General features: G+C 39.7%; 1 protein-coding gene and 1 long non-coding RNA gene across 3 annotated transcripts; one reads left to right on the top strand and one right to left on the bottom strand.

Annotated features, from left to right (window-relative positions):
* The first annotated feature begins 1598 nt into the window (after nt 1-1598).
* On the top strand, nt 1599-2705 carry LOC310640521 (protein FAM243B-like). Its single transcript, XM_083362821.1, has one exon. The coding sequence runs from the start codon at nt 1910-1912 to the stop codon at nt 2666-2668; it is 759 nt and encodes a 252-aa protein (XP_083218947.1). The 5' UTR covers nt 1599-1909; the 3' UTR covers nt 2669-2705.
* A 295-nt stretch (nt 2706-3000) lies between these two features.
* LOC310640006 lies at nt 3001-8200 on the bottom strand. Of its 2 annotated transcripts, none has more exons than XR_014492450.1 (3): nt 8087-8200; nt 7141-7318; nt 3001-4348 (listed from the first exon to the last, which is right to left on the bottom strand). It is a non-coding gene; the product is annotated as an uncharacterized lncRNA (long non-coding RNA). The 2 variants fall into 2 exon arrangements; XR_014492451.1 differs by lacking the exon at nt 3001-4348 and adding an exon at nt 6157-6883.
* Between the last annotated feature and the right edge of the window lie 10596 nt (nt 8201-18796).

Raw genomic sequence — 18796 nt, 5'->3', positions numbered from 1 at the left:
TCTCCTCAGTGTTGGGTTCTGAACGTCTAAATTTTCCACAAGAGTTAGTATTCAAGGTGCCTTTGTGCTTCACAAATGTACCCTATTAATCATTCTTCTATCTTGGAAATATTTTTTCTTTGATGTTCACTTTTATGATAAATTAAGACGTACCAAAGACTCAATTCACTGCGCTTGGTTGAAAAAAATATTCTGAATTTAAGACCACACACCATGTCCTCAAAGGAAAAAGTCAGAAGAAAAAGTGACAAAAGTTCTGAGCATTGCTTAGTAACAGCTGACCTTCAGGCAAATCTTCAGATACGTTCTTGCTTTTCAGCAGGGATGTTTGCAGATGTTTGCACAATCAACCCACTCCTTTCTTACCAACTGTTGCTTCAATTCTTATTAGAAAATGTTAAGATTCTGCCTCATTCCACCCCAATTCAGAGGTCATTGGGGTGTAAAATTTTGGCTTCCTATCAGAATAAGTCATGCTGTTTATTCCAATTTACTTTTTTTGAGATGCACTTCATTTTTCCCATTATACTGGACAACATATTTTTCAAGTTTTGCTTTCTTAATTTGGTGATTATGATATACAAACTGAACCTAAATAGAGTTTCAGAATGACTATCACACAGGAGTCTTGAAAAATATGAAAATAAGTTTGAATGACTATAATGTATTTAATCACATAAAGTTTTTGACATGGTGCATGAGTTCAACATGGCTAAAAGTGTTTTGCTGCTGAATTTCATTTCTATTTAGTTTCCCATGCATCTCACTTCAGTGTCCAACCATGGTAAGTCAGCATTGATGGAATCCTGTTGCCCTGATATCATTTTTCTTTTGTGGTGAAACCTTTCACCATGTTTGTGACTGACAGCCCCTAGATTTCCAGGAAAGAAATCCAAGTGTGAATGCAGAAAATGAAACTTCAGTGACATGTTACACTTCATGGTCTTGTATGCTGTAAGATGTTTGTCAACCGGGTGAACGTAGTTGCCAAGAAAATTCTCAAAAACATTTTTGAATGCTTTCCACACAATTTTCTCTGTCCCCACCAACAGATCTTCGAACTGCCCGTTATTGATGATGTACTGTATCTGATCTTTAGACCAACAAAATGCCCTCCTTAATTTTGGCATCAATTATTCTTGAAAACATTTGTCTCAAATAACAAAAACTTTTATTGCTCATCAGTCCAAGATTTACGTGAAGCAGAAGCAAAAATATCTTTGTCACATCAACAAATGGTTCATGTGCCATGCTTTTCTGTCCCAGAACCAAATTCTTTTGGGGTAGCCATTCCTTTTAATATAATGTGACTCTCTTGCATGTTTGTTCCATTTGTCTATGCAACAACAGTACTCAGTATGTGCAAGTTGCATTCTGTGTAGAAGAGCCACTACTTTTAGAAGTCCACAAATATTTTATTTGTACTCTGTGTATTGGGTGTGCTTTAATAATAGTTCCATATTTTCATGTGTGCAGCATAGCCAACAGATACTGAATAGTGTATATTGCCACTGTATAAAAATGTGCAGACTTCTATAAAATGATACTTGATAAGTTAAATTATAGGTTATTTTCAGCCATATAGGTTATTTAGCAGCCATAAACCTATAAAATACACCGAAAAGAGTTCAGGAAGCAAAATCCTTATTGTCCGTGACACATGAATGCATAATTCAGTTTTTGTTTCATTTTTTTTCTTTTGACGACCCTTTAATCCCTTTATTTGGGGTGGAGTTGGGGCGACTGAATGGAGCTGAGCGTTCCCTGGCCAGATGCCCTTCCTGACACCTTTAGTTTTTGTTTCAGTATTACTAAATAATACAGGCAGTGAAATCCATTATGAGATCATCACTAACCCTGTGCATCATTAGAACTTTCTGTGCAATTCAATTTTGCCAGGAAATCCACGATGCATCGCATTGTAAACCCATTATTAAAACACGTTATTCATCGGAGTTCCCACGATGCCACATCAAGAAAACTATGTCTGCAATATTTGAAAAGCTTAAGAACTCTGCATCTTAATGACTACAAGACTATATTTTTAGGTGAAACTGATCTTTCTGAAAGTCTCATAACAGGAGACAAGTTTCCTTATGAAGATCATCTCAACTGGCCTGTATGGACAGTTGTACATGCTGGCAACAGCCAAGGATGGGTTCCTTGGAGATACAGAGTATATCTAAGGGATGACTTACCCTTAAGGCAACAAGACGAGATGTTTCAAGAATTCTGTGACTTTCTCTCTATTACATATGGAAAGTGTGCCATTGTGGTCAAAGAGAAAAAACGCTTAACGCTGAAGACTGAAGGATCTAACCAGGAGGGGGACACAATCGATCCTCAGGCCATTTCTCACCCAAACTTGTTGAACATCAAACGCTGCCCTGAAATTGCCAGGGCTACAGGTCACGAACTTCTTTCAGTGCCTTTTGATTACAATTACTTGCATCCCATGGATGCTGTCTGGTCATCTTTGAAGTGGTTTATTATCAATAACAGAAAAGACTTTTCTCTGACATCCTTGGAAAGGACCTATTCCTACCAATGCATCCTGTTCAGTGACCTGATTGGGAAAGGAATAGAGGCAACAAGCCCAAACAAATGGAAAATGGCTGTTAACAAAGTGCGGAGATGGGAAAATTACTACTTGGATAGGTTTTCCTGACTTTCTCCAGTCGTTTGTCAAGTAATCTTTGGTTGAAAATAGGGTAATTCATATGACCTAAAATGTAAATTTTCACTTTATAATTCTAGGTCAATGGTGATAATAAAAAGAATAGTTTTAAAGTGACTTTTAGTGTTATAGTATTAGATTCATGTATGCCATTTAAGTGGACAAACAGCTATTTGTAGATATGTTGATACTTTAAGGAGAAAAGGAGAAAAAGAAAAATAAGGCCAGTTATTAAGAATTAAGAAATTAAATTTTCTTAAATTACATTAAATTAAATGATTCAATTAAATAAATTAAGAATTAAGTTACTAACAATTAAGAAAAACAAAGATTTAATCTAATCCATATCCCTAATTTATAAGGATGTACACTTTAATTGGATCACATTGATTCTCATATCTTGTGTTAGAACAAAGTATAAGAGCAAAACATTGATTGGCTCCAATGGAGATAAATTCTAGAATCTTTTCACATTTTGAATAGAAAAGAAATAGTCTAAGTCAGTCAAGAGATAATGGTGGTCACCCCAATAAATAGGTGGGTTTGGGGGAGAAGTATAGTTAAATCTTTGTTTTTTACAGACACTCCTCTCTGAAAACCTTTTCTCTCCCTAAACCTAGTTACCAGTCAGAATTCCTGGCCCTTGGCTGCATTATATTTTAAGCTGATATATTTTGGTCAGATTTCATCCAATGATCACCAAACCTCCAATGCTTTTTGAGGTGATTGAGAGATTTATGGATTTCATATTTCTGGCTCATAAAATGACTACACTGTATTTTTGGTAGTAGTACAATTCAGAAGGATAAAATTAAACAGGAGAGTTCAACCAATGCTAAATAAATCTGTGCTTAAATTTGAAACCATTTTGGTGATGCTCAAGTAATAATCAGCCACGATTATACTCTAGCGATGTAGACATTCAAAACAGCTTCTAAAGAGGTCTTGCAGTTATATCCCTGAAACACAAGTTACAGTAAATATGAATACTGTGGTACAGACTCAGCCTCCAAATAGGATGCATGTATCAGGACACTGGTCACATCCAGAGGAGAGTTCCATGGTTTAAAAAACATAAGGCAAAAAGTAAATCTGTGAGATGTTATACAAGGAAAGCAAATTACAGTTAACACAAATTCTCTCTGAGAAATGAAGTGTTGGGGACTCCAGCCATAGAGCATACCTATTCTGCTAGCATTATCTATTTTAATGGGAGAGAGACAGCAGTATATGTAATATCTGGTTCCTTTTCCCTTTCAGTTGAAAGTGTAGTTTTAAAACCAACAGGTCAGGACCAATCTAATTTATTTATTTTCAGTAGGAGGTATTCATGAGCAACACTGACCAGATTAGGCTGCAAAGAAGAACAGTTTTCCTATTGCATGGCAGAATAATCAATTATCTATTTAACTGGGAGGTATTTAAACAAATGGAAAACAACGTGCAAGATTGCAAATGATACCAGTTTTGCAAAGGAAGATTTTACTGAATAAATAACTGACAATAATATCCTGCTACCATCTGAAACAAAACAACAAAATTAAAATACATTGTTGTCCAAATAAATCTTGATCTTAGGAAATTCATTTCTCCAGCAAAGCTCTCCGTTTCAGTGAAATCTTCAATGCTTCCCAGAAAGGCATCCAAGTCAACTGCCGTATGTCTGAAAATCTGCACACAAAATAGAATGATTCTATTTGCAGCAGTTAGTAAGTCTCCATCTTCTCATGCAAAAAGCAACATGCGAATTGGGAAATTTTGCTTTGATGTCATAGGCTCCTAAGGAACATTGCAATCCCTTACATCACAACTCGTAATGCTACTGTACCTAAGGCCCACCTGACTACTCGGCTGCAACTTTACAGCTCAAATCTCAGCCCACCCTATTCTCTGCATAAAAAAACTTAGGAGTGGAAAGGAAAGATGTGGAGCAGGGGTTTCACTTTTCCTTTTCTTGCTAATTCCTCTCAGCCTACTTTTTACACAACTTGACGTCTTTATTTTGTTTGCAGAAGATAGCGCCAAAGTTTTATAATGTTAAGCCAAAGGGCACAGTCATCCTACCTGGTAGGTTATTTTGAAGTACGCAATCTTTATTCATTTGAAAGATGACAATGTTGGAACTAATCTGGAAGCCGCACGCAAAATGGGTGGAATGTGAGTTGCGCAATCTATTCTCTGTTTGGCTCTCTCCCCCCTTCTTTCCTTCCTTTCTTGTTAGAAAATAAAATCAAGAAAGAAACAGAACATTTTTATCAAAAGCCTGAACTGATTATTGATAGAGGGATTCCAAAATTAGGATAAGTCACTAGGAAATAAAGAGAAAGCCTTATATACTGTACATTAATAATAGGGAGAAAATGCTCAGCCCTAGATTAAGGTCTTACTCTTATAGAGTCTTACTCTAGATGCCATTCTAATCTGATACATGAAGTGTAGTCTTATCTTCAGTGGCTCTCTTGATATGGAATCTGCAGTCCAAGAGGTTCAATTAGCTCCCATTCTCCTTTCTCTCAGACGACACAAAATTCTGCATGCTGCTACTCGCCTTTATTATTTTTCTTAAGTTCAATGTGCAAAATGTAATTTACATTTGAGTTTCAAGATTTGTTTCTCGCTGTTGTTTCAGATTTTGTGATGGAATGTTTTAACACAATATTATTTTGTTTTGAAATGTTTAAAATAAAATAGTTCCAGAAACCTAATATATGAATTTCTAATAGCTACCAGAAGGTGGCACTCAAGTCAGTTTACAAATGCACGTGCCATTTGAGGTTCAGAGCACCATATAACATTTCATAATCGCATTGTTTTCCCAGAAAATAAAATTGTTTTGTGTTCTGAAACTCACCTTTGTAAATCTCCCATTCATATGAGTTCTAAATGCAGCAATTATCATGTATGAAATAATAAAATATGCCAATCAAAAGCACTATAGTAAAAGAAGCCTTACACTAGTCTAAGAGATCATAAATTACTGTTCCTAATTGTCAAGAGTGCTAATCACATCTTTGCACATATTTGAAGGTAAATAGTTGGACAAAGTTGTTCTGTTGTAATAGACTGAGGTCTGTATGTGTCTCTGTGTACTTGTGTGTTAAGTGCACATGGATTCGTGACAAATATTCCATATATAATAAAAGGAATTAATTTCCAGTTCTTTATAACGTCTTGAAATTGCAAAGCTGATTCTTTCATTTTAAAAAGAGTTGGAGCTTTTTCAGCCACATTACAAGGTTGCCCCAAAGAGGCCCAGCAAAATAAGCAGTGCAGCTTATTCAAATAAAATGCCTAACTCAAATATATTCTTCTGGTGCTCCTATTCCAACATGTCTTATGTACCAAGTTAAAGGTTTTAGTTGACATTGTTCCCATAGTAAACCTCCAGATGATAATCCTGGCATAAGCCTTCTACTACAATTGAACAGGAAGACTGGAAGATTGTGACCTGAAAAAGGAGACATATGGTTTTTTTTTTCTGTCTTGGAAAAAGTTTTCTCTTTAATCAAGCAAAGTCAGAGAACAGAAGGTGAAAATGGTGACAGGGTCTTTTTCTCATATTAAATATTCCCATAGCAATGTATTTCTGCCCAGGAAAATAAGAATAACTTAACTTGCTGTACGTATTATTTAAGGGGTGATGGTCATATTTAAAAGGGTGGGAGAATAGGAATTTGCAAGCGTTCCTTCTACTATGACAGTTGAAGTTTTCAAACACCTATCAGACATATAAAATCTAAACTGAAGTTCTAAAGAATTCCGGTAAACTCACCAAGCGTGAAATTATTCAGAGGAATGTGAGTTACAACAACACTCCCACACCTTCAAAGAAAGGCTGGATTCAACAATGAGCCACTGATTGTTTAATTATAGTTTACTGTATATGCTATAACAGCCTGTTCCAACTCATACTACATCGTAAACACCAACCCATTTCTAGCTGCATTTTTATTAAGATAGTATGCTTTTAAATGCATTGGGAAGCTGTATACCACTCAGCTGAAAGCACCTTCAGCCCTGGAACAAATCAAGAATTAATAGGTAGGCATTTGTGTATTGAGGCATGGGGCTGCGTATATGGAGATCACCAACATAAGTCATCCAGGTATTCAGAGCTTTGCAAAAGAGTTGTTTATATTCCCAAGTGCAACACTGTAGAATTCTTTCATGCAGGAAAAGGGGGGGGGGAGAGTCTTCTGACCAATCCTGAAAGCAGAATGGGCCATGTCACTTCATAACTCCCTTCATGCACTGTTTCAATCAATGGGGTGTTCCTCTTAACTCTATTGTTATAAAACAGACATGTCAAACTTGCATCGTCACGTGACGTTGCGCGACGTATGAGCTTTTTCTCCATTGCCCGCAATGGGGTGGGTGCGGTTTCCTGATGACGCGTCTGGCCCCGTGGGCCGGCAGTTTGATACCCCTGTTATAAAATATTATTAATTCCAGTGAAAATATACCTTTAGATCTTCACTTTTCTTTTTTCTCCATTTCTCTTTTCTGCTTTTCTGCTTGTTCCTTTTTCAGCTTCCCTTCAAGTCTTTTCCTTTGATATACTTTTGCCGCAGCAAATGCTAAGCAAAGAATTAATGTTTTAGCAGCTAAAATGTACATTAGTAGTGGAAAATTTTCCAGTGCCTAAAACAGAAAAAAAATCACTTAGTTATTTTAATGTAATAATGTAAACAGAATAGCTAGAAAATGAACATTTGGAGTCTGTAAAACTCAAACTAATTCCTTGAAACAGCTATCATGATTCAGAAGGCCTTCAAAGTCATGGAATAGTTACAACTTTCATCATATTAACAATGTCTTATGAAGATGATCTCAGTTAAAATACTGTACATGCACTTTATAATTAATTTTCTAAACATTCCTTTGCTTCATGAGGGTTAATTTGTGACGGTATGCACAACACACAAGGTTCTTTTAACGTTCCAAATAGGCTCACTAAAAAGATAACCATAGTTAGGGAGCCCCCAGTACAAGTTTTGCTGGCTTTAACATAATCTATTAAAAAAGAACAGAATGATTACGTAGTTCTTTATTCAAAAGGCTACAATTTTTAAAAGTGTAAAAGTAAAACACATGCATCAAACCCAAATCATGTAAACAGATTCTGTTCTGTACAGAACCAGGATAAGCTGACCACACAGATAAAGTACAAGAACACACAATCTGAAGTCTGTAGTTATATGTTGTTGCACAGCCACAGCTAAGAAACAAGATAAAGAGTCCATAGGAAGAATCTGCTATAACCTTTTTACAAAACCATTAAAGTACCAACTGTAGTTTTCTAGATATATAGGCATCCATGTATAAATAAAATACACAGGACTGTTTCTTCCAGACTCACTAAGAAATCGTGAGACCAAAACTTAAGATACAAATTAAAATTTCTCTCACCTTCCAATTCAGGAGCACCATTTTAATTCTGTATCACTGTAATCTTCAGTTTAGGATGTTACAAAGAATGCGGGGCAAATATCTAAGAATGCAGTATTTTTTTTTTAAAAAAAAAGCCACCTGGGGAAGGAAAAGAAGTGACATATTCAAAGAACCCATTTGAACTACAGAAAATAGAAAGTTGCTAGGGGCAAGCTCATCTGCCAAAATAGCTCACTGATTTCTTTCATCAAAATGATGGAATGGGATAGTGCTTGCATTATGACTGTCCAAAACTGCTTCTGTCATCACCTCTGTCCCCCATCCCCTCTGAACACCTAATGTCTAGATGCCTGTTAAAATGGTACAGAATCCCAGGGCACCGACTGCTTATTTCTCTCTGAAAAAATATATCTGCCTTTAGATGAATTGAACCAGAAGATTCTAATGGCCACAAGGCAGTTGCAAAAATTTAAGAAACTGCACTTCCCTTACACTTACAACCACTAACTTGGCCAAAGGGTAAACTACCCATCCTCCAAATTTGGTATATTACCTGTCAAGCTGTCCACAAACTGCTTGGAAGTCAACAACTGGGCTTCAGCTTACCCACCCAATTCTTAGCCAACAGCAATAGTTAAGATGAATTCAATGGGCTCTGGCAGTAAACAAGAGAATGAGAATTGCAGTAATAAAAGATCCATGCTGGAGAATTGGAAAATCCTGTGTGTTAATAATGTGTGGCATGGAATAAAATATACAATAAAGAAAAACTACAACAACAGCAATTGAAAACTGGCAACATTTTCACTATTACATTTGAGAACTTGCCCCATTTATATTGTAGGTTCCATATTCAGGCCCCTATTTTCTGAAACCAAAAAATATTTTTATTCTTGGCTGATTTTTTTTCCATCCTAGAGCAAAAACTCTGAAATGGGCATAGCAATGAGCAAACATATTTTTCTACATTGCTCAGTATTATTTTAAACAATCCTGATTTACCTGAATCAAAGCCCCTTCTGAAAATAAAATTCAAGAATTTACACCAATTTATATTTGAAATACATTAAGGAGTTTAAGAGAAGCTAATTCTAAACATATGATTAATATGTTATATATTTCACCGCAAGTTTATTCCAAAAACATTAATTTATATTTATTTCTAGTGATTTTTCTGTCAACTTCTAGGACTTATTCCCAATTCAAACTATTTCTCTTTATTTTTCATTTTTATTTATATGTCTCTGCCAAAGCCCTATGTGGAAAGCCATTTATTTTTTAAAAAAAAATAAAAATGCATCTGATAAGGTTCTCTAGTGATACAATAATAGAAGTATGATTTATTCATAAAGACTTCCCAGAATTATGTTCTTGATACCCTTAGAATCATGTAGACATACCAAATTCCATATTTATCTTTTTCCTCCTAAATGGGTTGATATGAGATAATTATGAGAACATGGTTTCTTTTCTTATACCTGTAAAGTTTTTCCTAATAAAATAGCAAGATCTAATGCTATGCCAGGACTTTATATTGTTTATTTATTTGGATGATTTTATTTATTTATTTATTTATTTATTTATTTATTTATTTATTTATTTATTTATTTATTTATTTAATTGCATTTATATACCGCCCTTTCCCTGAGGACTCAGGGCGGTTTACAGGGAGTTAAAAATCAACCATACAAAAGTTAAAACCCAATTTTAAAAATATTAAATCAACCCTGTACTATTAAAAACCCCAATTAAAATGAGTGTCTCCTCAGCCTGGGCCCGAGAGCTCAAAGAGACAGGTCTTCAGGCCCTGGCGGAATGATCGGAGGTCGGGAGCAGTCCTCAGCTCCACCAGCAGCTGGTTCCAGAGGGCAGGCGCCCCCACTGAGAAGGCCCTATCCCTGGGTGTCACCCGCCGGCAATCTCTTACCGGCGGGACCCTGAGCAGACCCTCCCTGTGGGAGCGCACTGTGCGAAGGGCGTTTGATGCCGGCAGCAGGTGTTCCCTCAAATACCCCGGACCCAGGCCATGTAGGGCTTTATAGGTGATAACCAGCACCTTGAATTTTACCCGGAAGGCAACCGGAAGCCAATGCAGCTCGCGGAGTAGAGGTGTTACATGGGAGTATCGGGAGACCCCCATTACAACTCACGCGGCCGCATTCTGCACCAGTTGAAGCCTCCGAGTGGACTTCAAGGGCAGCCCCATGTAGAGAGTGTTACAGTAGTCCAAACGGGAGGTCACAAGCGCATGAGTAACTGTGCGTAGGGCGTCTCGGTCCAGATAGGGACGCAACTGGTGCACCAGGCGAACCTGTGAAAAAGCCCCCCTGGTCACGGCTCCTATGTGATCTTCAAAACTGAGCCGTGAATCCAGGAGGATGCCCAAGTTGCGAGCCCTATCAACGGGCGGTAACACCTCACCCCCCATCGTTAGAGGTGGAATAACTTGGTTAACCCGAGATGCCGATATGCACAGCCCCTCAGTCTTGGCGGGATTGAGACGAAGCCTGTTTCTCCCCATCCAGACGTGAACCGCCTCCAGGCACCGGGACATCACGGAGAGGGCATCACTGGGTTGGTTCGGGGTGGAAAGAAAAAGTTGGGTATCATCAGCGTACTGGTGATACCCCACCCCGAAGCCACGAATGATTTATATTTCTGCTCACCTCACAAATGACTCTGAGAGACTTACAGAAAAATCAAGTAAACCAAAAGCAAAATACACAAATGCCATGATATAGCCAAGCCACAACATATTCCAGTGCAGTCATTTCAGAATGTGTTCAATCAAAGTTCTGGCCTAAGGAGATAGGAATCAGGTTTCCAAGATCTTATGAAAAGCTAGCAATGTCAGAGTCATCCAGATTAATTCACAAAGTCCTGTTAATGTAACAACCTGGATAGCCTTCTGAATAATTGATATTTATCTATAAATTAAAGCTATACATTGCTTCAAATTTGATTTTCAAGAGATGTTTCAAAGTATATGGGTACTACTACTATTTAAAGCACCCACACGCTTTCTGGGATATAGATACAGAGAGCAGCTATACAATTAAAAGAAAACAGGCTGTTGTTCAAGCGGCAGTTAATATGTCTTTTTAAAAAAATCTTTCTATTTAAGGCTTTCGGCTGAAATTTAGAATCCAAAATGAAAACACTTCAGGCTAGAAGAAAGAAAGTACTGAAAATATATTGGAAAATATATGTTCATTTTAATTAAAATCAAATTTAGTTTTACTTGTGGGTCCATCAGAGAATGACTTTGGTATGGCTGAGTGCAGCCTACATTCAAAAATTTGTTCAGCTCTTATTACTATGGATAAGACAAATAATCAAATGTTGAAGTTTCCAAAATGTGAAGACCTTGATCATTGGGGCCTGGAATATAAGCCATCAGGATAGTAAATCTCCCATGAGATTCTAATAGGGAGGAAAAAATGGCACAATGTGGATTGGATTATATTACCGTTATATGGAATAAGAGCTGACTGAACAATTGTACCCAATTAGTATACTCCATATCAAACTGTATAGAAACATCAAGTAGCTGTCAATGCTGCTAACATCGGATGTTCTTGCTTTGACAACAGATGGAAATGCATCCATTTTCTCTATTGCTTTTAGAATTAGCTGCTGCTGGGAGGGGGAAAAGGGATGAGAGTCCAGCTAGTCATAACAATAATAACTTAATCGTGGGAACCCAAGGACATTGGGCCCAGAGCTGATAGTGTTTTGGTGGGCTGGAGAGCTGAGCAGAAAGCCCACACTTCAAGCTAATTGGGGAATGTGATTTATGACTGTTTATTGGAGGAGGGAATCGCATTTTGTTACTTTGTATCCAGGGGAGGGGAAATTAGTTTCTGGTTAGTTATGTAGTGCCGATACTTTGTTTCTCGAATAAAAGATTCTTTAAGGTAAACCAGACATGTCAAAGCAGCGACATCACATGACGTCGTGCAACGTATCAGAGCTTTTTCCCCATTGCTGGCAATGGGGTGGGCAGAGTTTCATCATGATGCATCCGGTTCCCAGGCCCGCAGTTTGACACCCCTGAGGTAAACAATGCCTCGAAGTTCTTTTGAAGAGTTTCATCTATCGGAACCATGACATTAGCATATTGAAAGCTCTTTTTTTTTGAGTCCTGTACTATTCAACATATTCTTAAGAAACTTGGATGAATGGTTAGAAAGTATTAAAATTTCTGGTCACACAAAAATTGCGGGATAACAAACACCTAAGAGGCCAGTACCAAGATTCAGGAGGATCTTGATAAACTGGAACAACGGGCATAAGCAAGCAACCTGGACATGCTGCTACCAGTAGTACAGTGAATTTCTACCCTGTGCAGGGAGCTGAACTTCCAAGCCCTTCAATTCTATGGCTCTATGAAGTAATACTGTTATTTATAACACAAGTTGTAGATATCTTTATAGGAGTTCTGGAGTGATATACATGTTTTAATATTCATTTTTGATTCTGTAGCTTGTTAGCTAGTTTAGGCCTATTTCCTTTTAATCCCTGGTTTTTTATTTTTTTAAAGAATTGATTTAGTTTAACTCTCACCCAACACTATGTGCAAATTTCCATATAAGGATGTAATATACTAAACTGATCTGATCATTTAATTTAGCTATAGCACATATATTTGCCCTCATAGTTTGATATTCTCCGTCCTGTTTTAATCTGTATAACAGTTCATTCTCTTGGATTTGCAAGACATCCAGAACCATAAACTAGTTATATGTGCTGAATTTTTAAGATGTGATCAGCTACTTTATGGTTCTGTGTGATTTTCAAATTGTTCACGCTAAAAACCCAATGTGATTAACTCATTTGTTAATAGGCACAGAATTGCAAATTTAGACTGCGAGAATGTAAATATTTTAATCCAGGTTAATCGGTAACACAAAATACAAAGTTTCATTGTAAAATTGACATTTATTTCCTAAGAATTCCATAAAATAAACAGAATTGTAGTCCTGAGAACATTTTCAGTATAATTTTCTACATTCAGAAGTCTATTGATTCCTTTACTCCTCCCAAAACTTTAACCACACCACTATGAAACATGAGATAAACGCTAGTTATGAAACATGAGATAAACGCTAGTTATTTCCGGAGAAAACTACTCGGCCTGGTCCGGCTTGCAACATACTCCACTATCTAAAACGATGATTCGAAAAACGGTTAAACCTATGCAAGTCGGAAACAAAGATAACTTCTCTTATGTCTGCCGTGTCTGTATTGTGCAACTGAATTCCACGCATGCTGGTTCAAACTACGTGCCGTGGTGTTCAACAGGTTAACTCCAAATGCAGAGATTCTGAATTGCAGATCAAAGAATTTACAAATCATTGCTCTTACTGTAATGTGTTGTTGTTGTTGTTAGCTGCGAAGTCGTGTCCGACTCATCGCGACCCTATGGACAACATTCCTCCAGGCCTTACTGTAATGTAAAGGTTTTACAAAATGAAACATAAGGTGCACAGCACCGTCCCTTTTCATGACATGCTGCTTAAGTCAGCCTTTCTGGTAAATTAGTCTAACAACGCTGTGTAATTTGTTATGCAAAAGCTACAGTACCTTAATAGCGAGGAGCCATTAAACACAGAAAACTACTAGCGCCTACGACTCCCAAAACCCTTGCTGTTACGGCGTCCAATACGTCAGCAAAGGGGGGGGGAAACCGTAGCGTTTAACCCTTCCGATACTACTACTACGAGGGGAATGAGATTTACTATTCAACTCACTACGTGGGCATGCTGATACACAGAGAGCAATGGACTTGATCTTCCGATGTACTAAATCTACATTGCATGGCTCCAGAAAAACAAACTTTTTTTCTGTAAGATCTAGGCCACTGTTTTCTATTCCCTCTATTTTCACACTCTTCTGTCCACAGATATTTCCGTAACTATCGTATCCTGAAACCAATCTTGCAGCTGCTCCAGTAGCTATTGAGAAGCCACAAATAAAATCCATGCCAATGCAAAAGAGAATGAACAGCAAAAGCCATGGGATATCTGTGCAACTGCGATCCTCCAGAGGCTTCCACTCTCGTTTCGAACTCTGAGAGGCGGCGCTCCCGCAGCAGCCCATGGCGGGCTCGGGGCTAGGTCTCTGTCGCGAGCTCCAGGCATCCAAGCGCCGCGGTCTCCCAGGGCAACGGCGGCAGCGAGGCGACGGGAGAGGAAGGGAAGGAAGCATAGTATCTTAAACTTGTGGAGAGACAGTCCATCCATTCAGTCAGATTTACTATTCGAATCATGATAAAAGAAAAGACTCCCCCGTTTACTACCACCGGTATTGAAGGTAGAAGCACGTTCTCTACTTCTCTCTTAACAGAGTAACAGAACAGAATAACACAGTTGGAAGGGACTTTGTAAGTCATCTAGTCCAACTCCCTACTCAAGCAGAAGACCCTATAGCAGGGGTAGGCAACCTCGGCTCGTTTATGACTCATGGACTTCAACTCCCAGAATTCCTGAGTCAGCTGACTCAGGAATTCTGGGAGTTGAAGTCCATGAGTCATAAAAGAGCCGAGGTTTTCTACCCCTGGGTTAAGACAAAGGCCTCAGAGAGGGAGAAATGGATTTTTGAGAAGGGAGAGATTTTCTGTCTCTCTCTCTTAAATCCTACTTTCCCACCCCACTGATCCTGTCAGTGACGGGGGAAATTATTCCTGAGTTATGCCTCTGCTCTTAAAACAATATAAAAGCGGCACTGGAGAGGAGGAAACAAAAGGCAAGAGCATCAGATAGTTCTTATATTAGCACAAGCAGGGCTTTTTTTGTCATAGAATACCCAGAATGGAGTTCCGGCACCTTTTTTGGATGGAACCTTGTAGGGTAGGCAAGGTGGGTTGTATGACATGGGTGAGTTCCGGCACCTTTTTCTTTTACAAAAAAAGCACTGAGCACAAGGGATATTAATTTTCAATGCTGCCTTATTATTTATTCATGCAGAGGTACAATGACCACGTTTTCTTGGAAAAAGCAAAGGACAAGACTGAAAAGGGCAAATTTGAAGGAGGTCGTGAGAATAAAAAAAATATTTAGATTTATAACTTCGCTTTACAAAGGAAAATTCAAGCGCAAAACCCAGGAAAATCAATAATTACATAATTCTGGGAGTTGAAGTCCACGAGTCATAAAAGAGCCAAGGTTGCCTACCCGTGAACTAAAAAGGTAAAGGTAAAGGTTCCCCCGCACATGCGTGCTAGTCGTTTCCGACTCTAGGGGCCGGTGCTCATCTCCGTTTCAAAGCCAAAGAGCCAGCACTTGTCCGAGGACGTCTCCGTGGTCATGTGGCCGGCATGACTAGACGCCAAAGGCGCACGGAACGCTGTTACCTTCCCACCGTAGTGGTCTCTATTTTTGTGGTCTCTACCTTGTGCTTTCGAACTGCTAGGTTGGCAGAAGCTGGGACGAATAACAGGCGTTCACCCTGCTACCTTCTGATCAACAAGCTCAGCGTCCTAACCCACTGAGCCACCGCGTCCCTTACCCGTGAACTAGACATACCCAATTCCAGCAACCTTTCCTTATAGGTTTTAGCCTCCAGTCCCCTGATCATCTTTGTTGTTTTAAATGCCAACAACTGAGCAGCTGGGATGGAGGGAAAAGGACCTGGGAAGGGGGGGGAGAACCAAACGGCCACTAACACCTTGTTCCAAAAAAAACCAACCCCCAACAACCCCAAAACAAAACAACCCCATCTGGTTGGCAACGGCTTTGCTCCCAGGACGCGTCAGGCAGAAATGCAACAGGCGCCAACTTTCCCCTCGCCACCTCCCCTGCGCGAGCGAAACGACACCCATTCAAGCGTCCAGGTGTAACAAGACTACGTCCTCGACTTACGACTACGACAGGTGTTACTTTTACCACCACCCACCCACCCACACACGTCCCCCCAATCTCCATACGGTCCCAACCCGGGCCTGGAAGGGAGAGGCGGGCGAGGCACTCACTTTGCAGAGCCCACTCGGCGGCCAGGCACAAAGTCAGCCAAGCGAGTCGGACCCGCGGTCGGCCAGGCTGCGGGCGGTCGAAAGGCCTCATCAGAAAGCGGGGAAACGCCGCTAGGGTTCATTCAGACGATCCTACCGGGCGGACCTGGCAGAAATAACGGGTCGGGTCGGGAGGGATGCGGGAATTATTATTTTTTTTCCCCACCCCTCTCCCAAGATCTGCTCCCGCGTCGGCATGGAGATGGCAGAAGAAGCCCGTCTGCGGCGCCGGAGAGGCTCCATGCGCAACCAGCGTTCCTGGCCGCGGCTCTTCCCTTTCCTCCTGGAACTCTGCAACTGTCATAAATATGAACCAGTTGTCAAGCATCTCAACATAAATCACGTGACCACGGGGATGCTGCAACAGTCATAGATGTGAAAAACAGTCATAAGTCCCTTTTTCCAATGCTGTTGTAACTTCAAACAGTCACTAAACAAACTGTTGTAAGTCGAAGACTACCTGTGAGTCTGTTATGGTGGCTTGGCTGTTGCATTATGGTTTTATTGTTATTTATTGTTGTTGTTTTTGACTTTGCTTTCAATGTTGTGATTGGAAATTTTGATATTTACCGTATATAGCCACTGTCCTGGACAAAACCCAGGAATACAGTACATCGGTAAGATGGCTCCCAAAATGGTGTTGAGAATAAGCCTGAGACAGCAGCAGACATGGGAGGAAGATCAAGCAGGAGAAGAGCCACAGCAAGGCATGAGATATACCATCCACAGACAGCTGAGGTGGCAGACATTAGGAAATCCCACCACTGGCCAGGCAGATGGTGGAGGGCAGGGCAACCATGCAGTGGCATCAGGGGCGGGAGCAGAAGCAGGGGGCGGGGCAGCAGTGTGAGGGATCGGGGCAGTAGCGGCCCTCCACAACAGTCCCAGTTCCTCATGTGGCCCCTTGAGAAAATTAACTGCCCACCCTCGGTTGAAGAGTAAAAACTAAAACAAGAACACCTAAACAGTGCAGAAAAGCTCCAAGACACAGAGAGAGACATTAAAAATCCTAGATAAGCTAGAATATAAGAGTTATTGCCCAAGTATATCAAGTGAGTTTCATTTCTACACATCTAATAAGTATGCAGTGACAGACAGGAAAGAGTGTAGTGAGATACGGGAGGGGAAAGGCGATCAGAAACAGCTTATCTCGATTCTGATGTGAGGATAATGAATCATGCCTTTTTCCACAGTGTATGTATGAGGAGACCACCGGAAGAAATCTCAAACCATAAGACTATTTCAGCAATGCGCATTATAAAACTGTTTTCAGGAATGGGGTTATTGACATGGACTCTACAGAGACTCATGAACAAGAAGACTTCCAGGTGTCTATTCATTGTTTCAATACCCCCACCCCCCGCCCCCATTAGTTTAAGAATCTTTTAAAATCTTTACCAACAAGGAGAGACAAAGCAAAGCCAGCTGGAGCTTGAACCCACACCAGTCCTTTTGAAGGGAGGTAGACAATTTCAGCCGTGCCATTGATATAGGCTCCTCCAACCTAGGTTGCTGAAAGAAACCGAGAAAAGGGAAAATAATAATAATAATAATAATAATAATAATAATAATAATAATAATAATAATAATAATAATAATAATAATAATAATAATTTTATTTGTATACCGCCCTTCTCCTGAAGGACTCAGGGCGGTGAACAGGGCAAACATATAAAAGTACAAAGATACAAAAGTTAAAAAGAATTAAACACAATGCCCAAGCTAAAACAAAAGATAAATATATTAAAAAGAACAATAAAATCCCAACCCATCCCCCATCAGGCCAGGCCGGCTTGTTCGAACAAATGAAGTTAATGAAAGATACATGGATAATGGGACTTCCAGTTTGCCGCCACGGCCACCGTGGACGTTTGGATGGCAAGCTCCGTCTTCCACGTCTGATTCCGCATCGCTGGAGGACCTTGGAAAGGGTTGAAAGTCGCCCTGCAGGGGTGACCAGCAAGGAGGGAATCCCAGCTTGATTGCGGGTGGGCAGTAGCCCTTCCACTTGATCCGGGACAGCCCTCCAAACCGGTGGACAGAAGACCGGCCATAGAAATATGGCCCATCACTAGGCTGCTGACAGCTGAAGTCAAATTTACCATCAGGCACCTACAAAGCAGCACGGATGAGACTGGGTGAGATCTACCTCTCTTCAATCCTACTTATTTTTTTTTACCTGTATAAGTTGCCCAAAGTATTTTTGCCCCTGTAAGAGAGGGAAGGGAGATTCTATCCCACCCTCTAAAAACAACGGCGACTGACTATCCAGGGGAGTGTAAAACATTGCAAGAATAACCTGATTCTAACTGTACTAAAAGATTTTTTATTCTTATTGAAGATCTGGATTTCTACCTGCAAAAAAGAAGTAAAATTGGAAAAAGGATTATAAAAAATTCAGACTTAAAAAACACACAACCTAAATGGTATGGGTGACATCTTGTGGCTAAACCTGATATTACAATTTGTTATACAGACTTGGCTCAAGACTTGGTTCGATGCCCAGATTATAGATACCGTATTTTCCGGTGTATAAGACGACTTTTTAACCCATGAAAATCGTCTCAAAAGTTGGGGGTCTTCTTATACGCCGGGTCGTCTTATACGCCAGAAAATACTATTCACCTCTCTGATCTGCAGTCCCCGGCAACGCACTCTGAAGCCGCCTCCCAGCCAGCATGTCGCCGCCAAACTTCCCAGCCCACACCGTGTCTAGG

This window comes from Vipera ursinii (assembly GCF_947247035.1).
Source record: "Vipera ursinii genome assembly, chromosome: 4".
NCBI classification, from domain to species: Eukaryota; Metazoa; Chordata; class Lepidosauria; order Squamata; family Viperidae; genus Vipera; species Vipera ursinii.
Note: the sequence above shows the minus strand (reverse complement) of the source record. Positions and strands in the feature narration are given on the sequence as shown.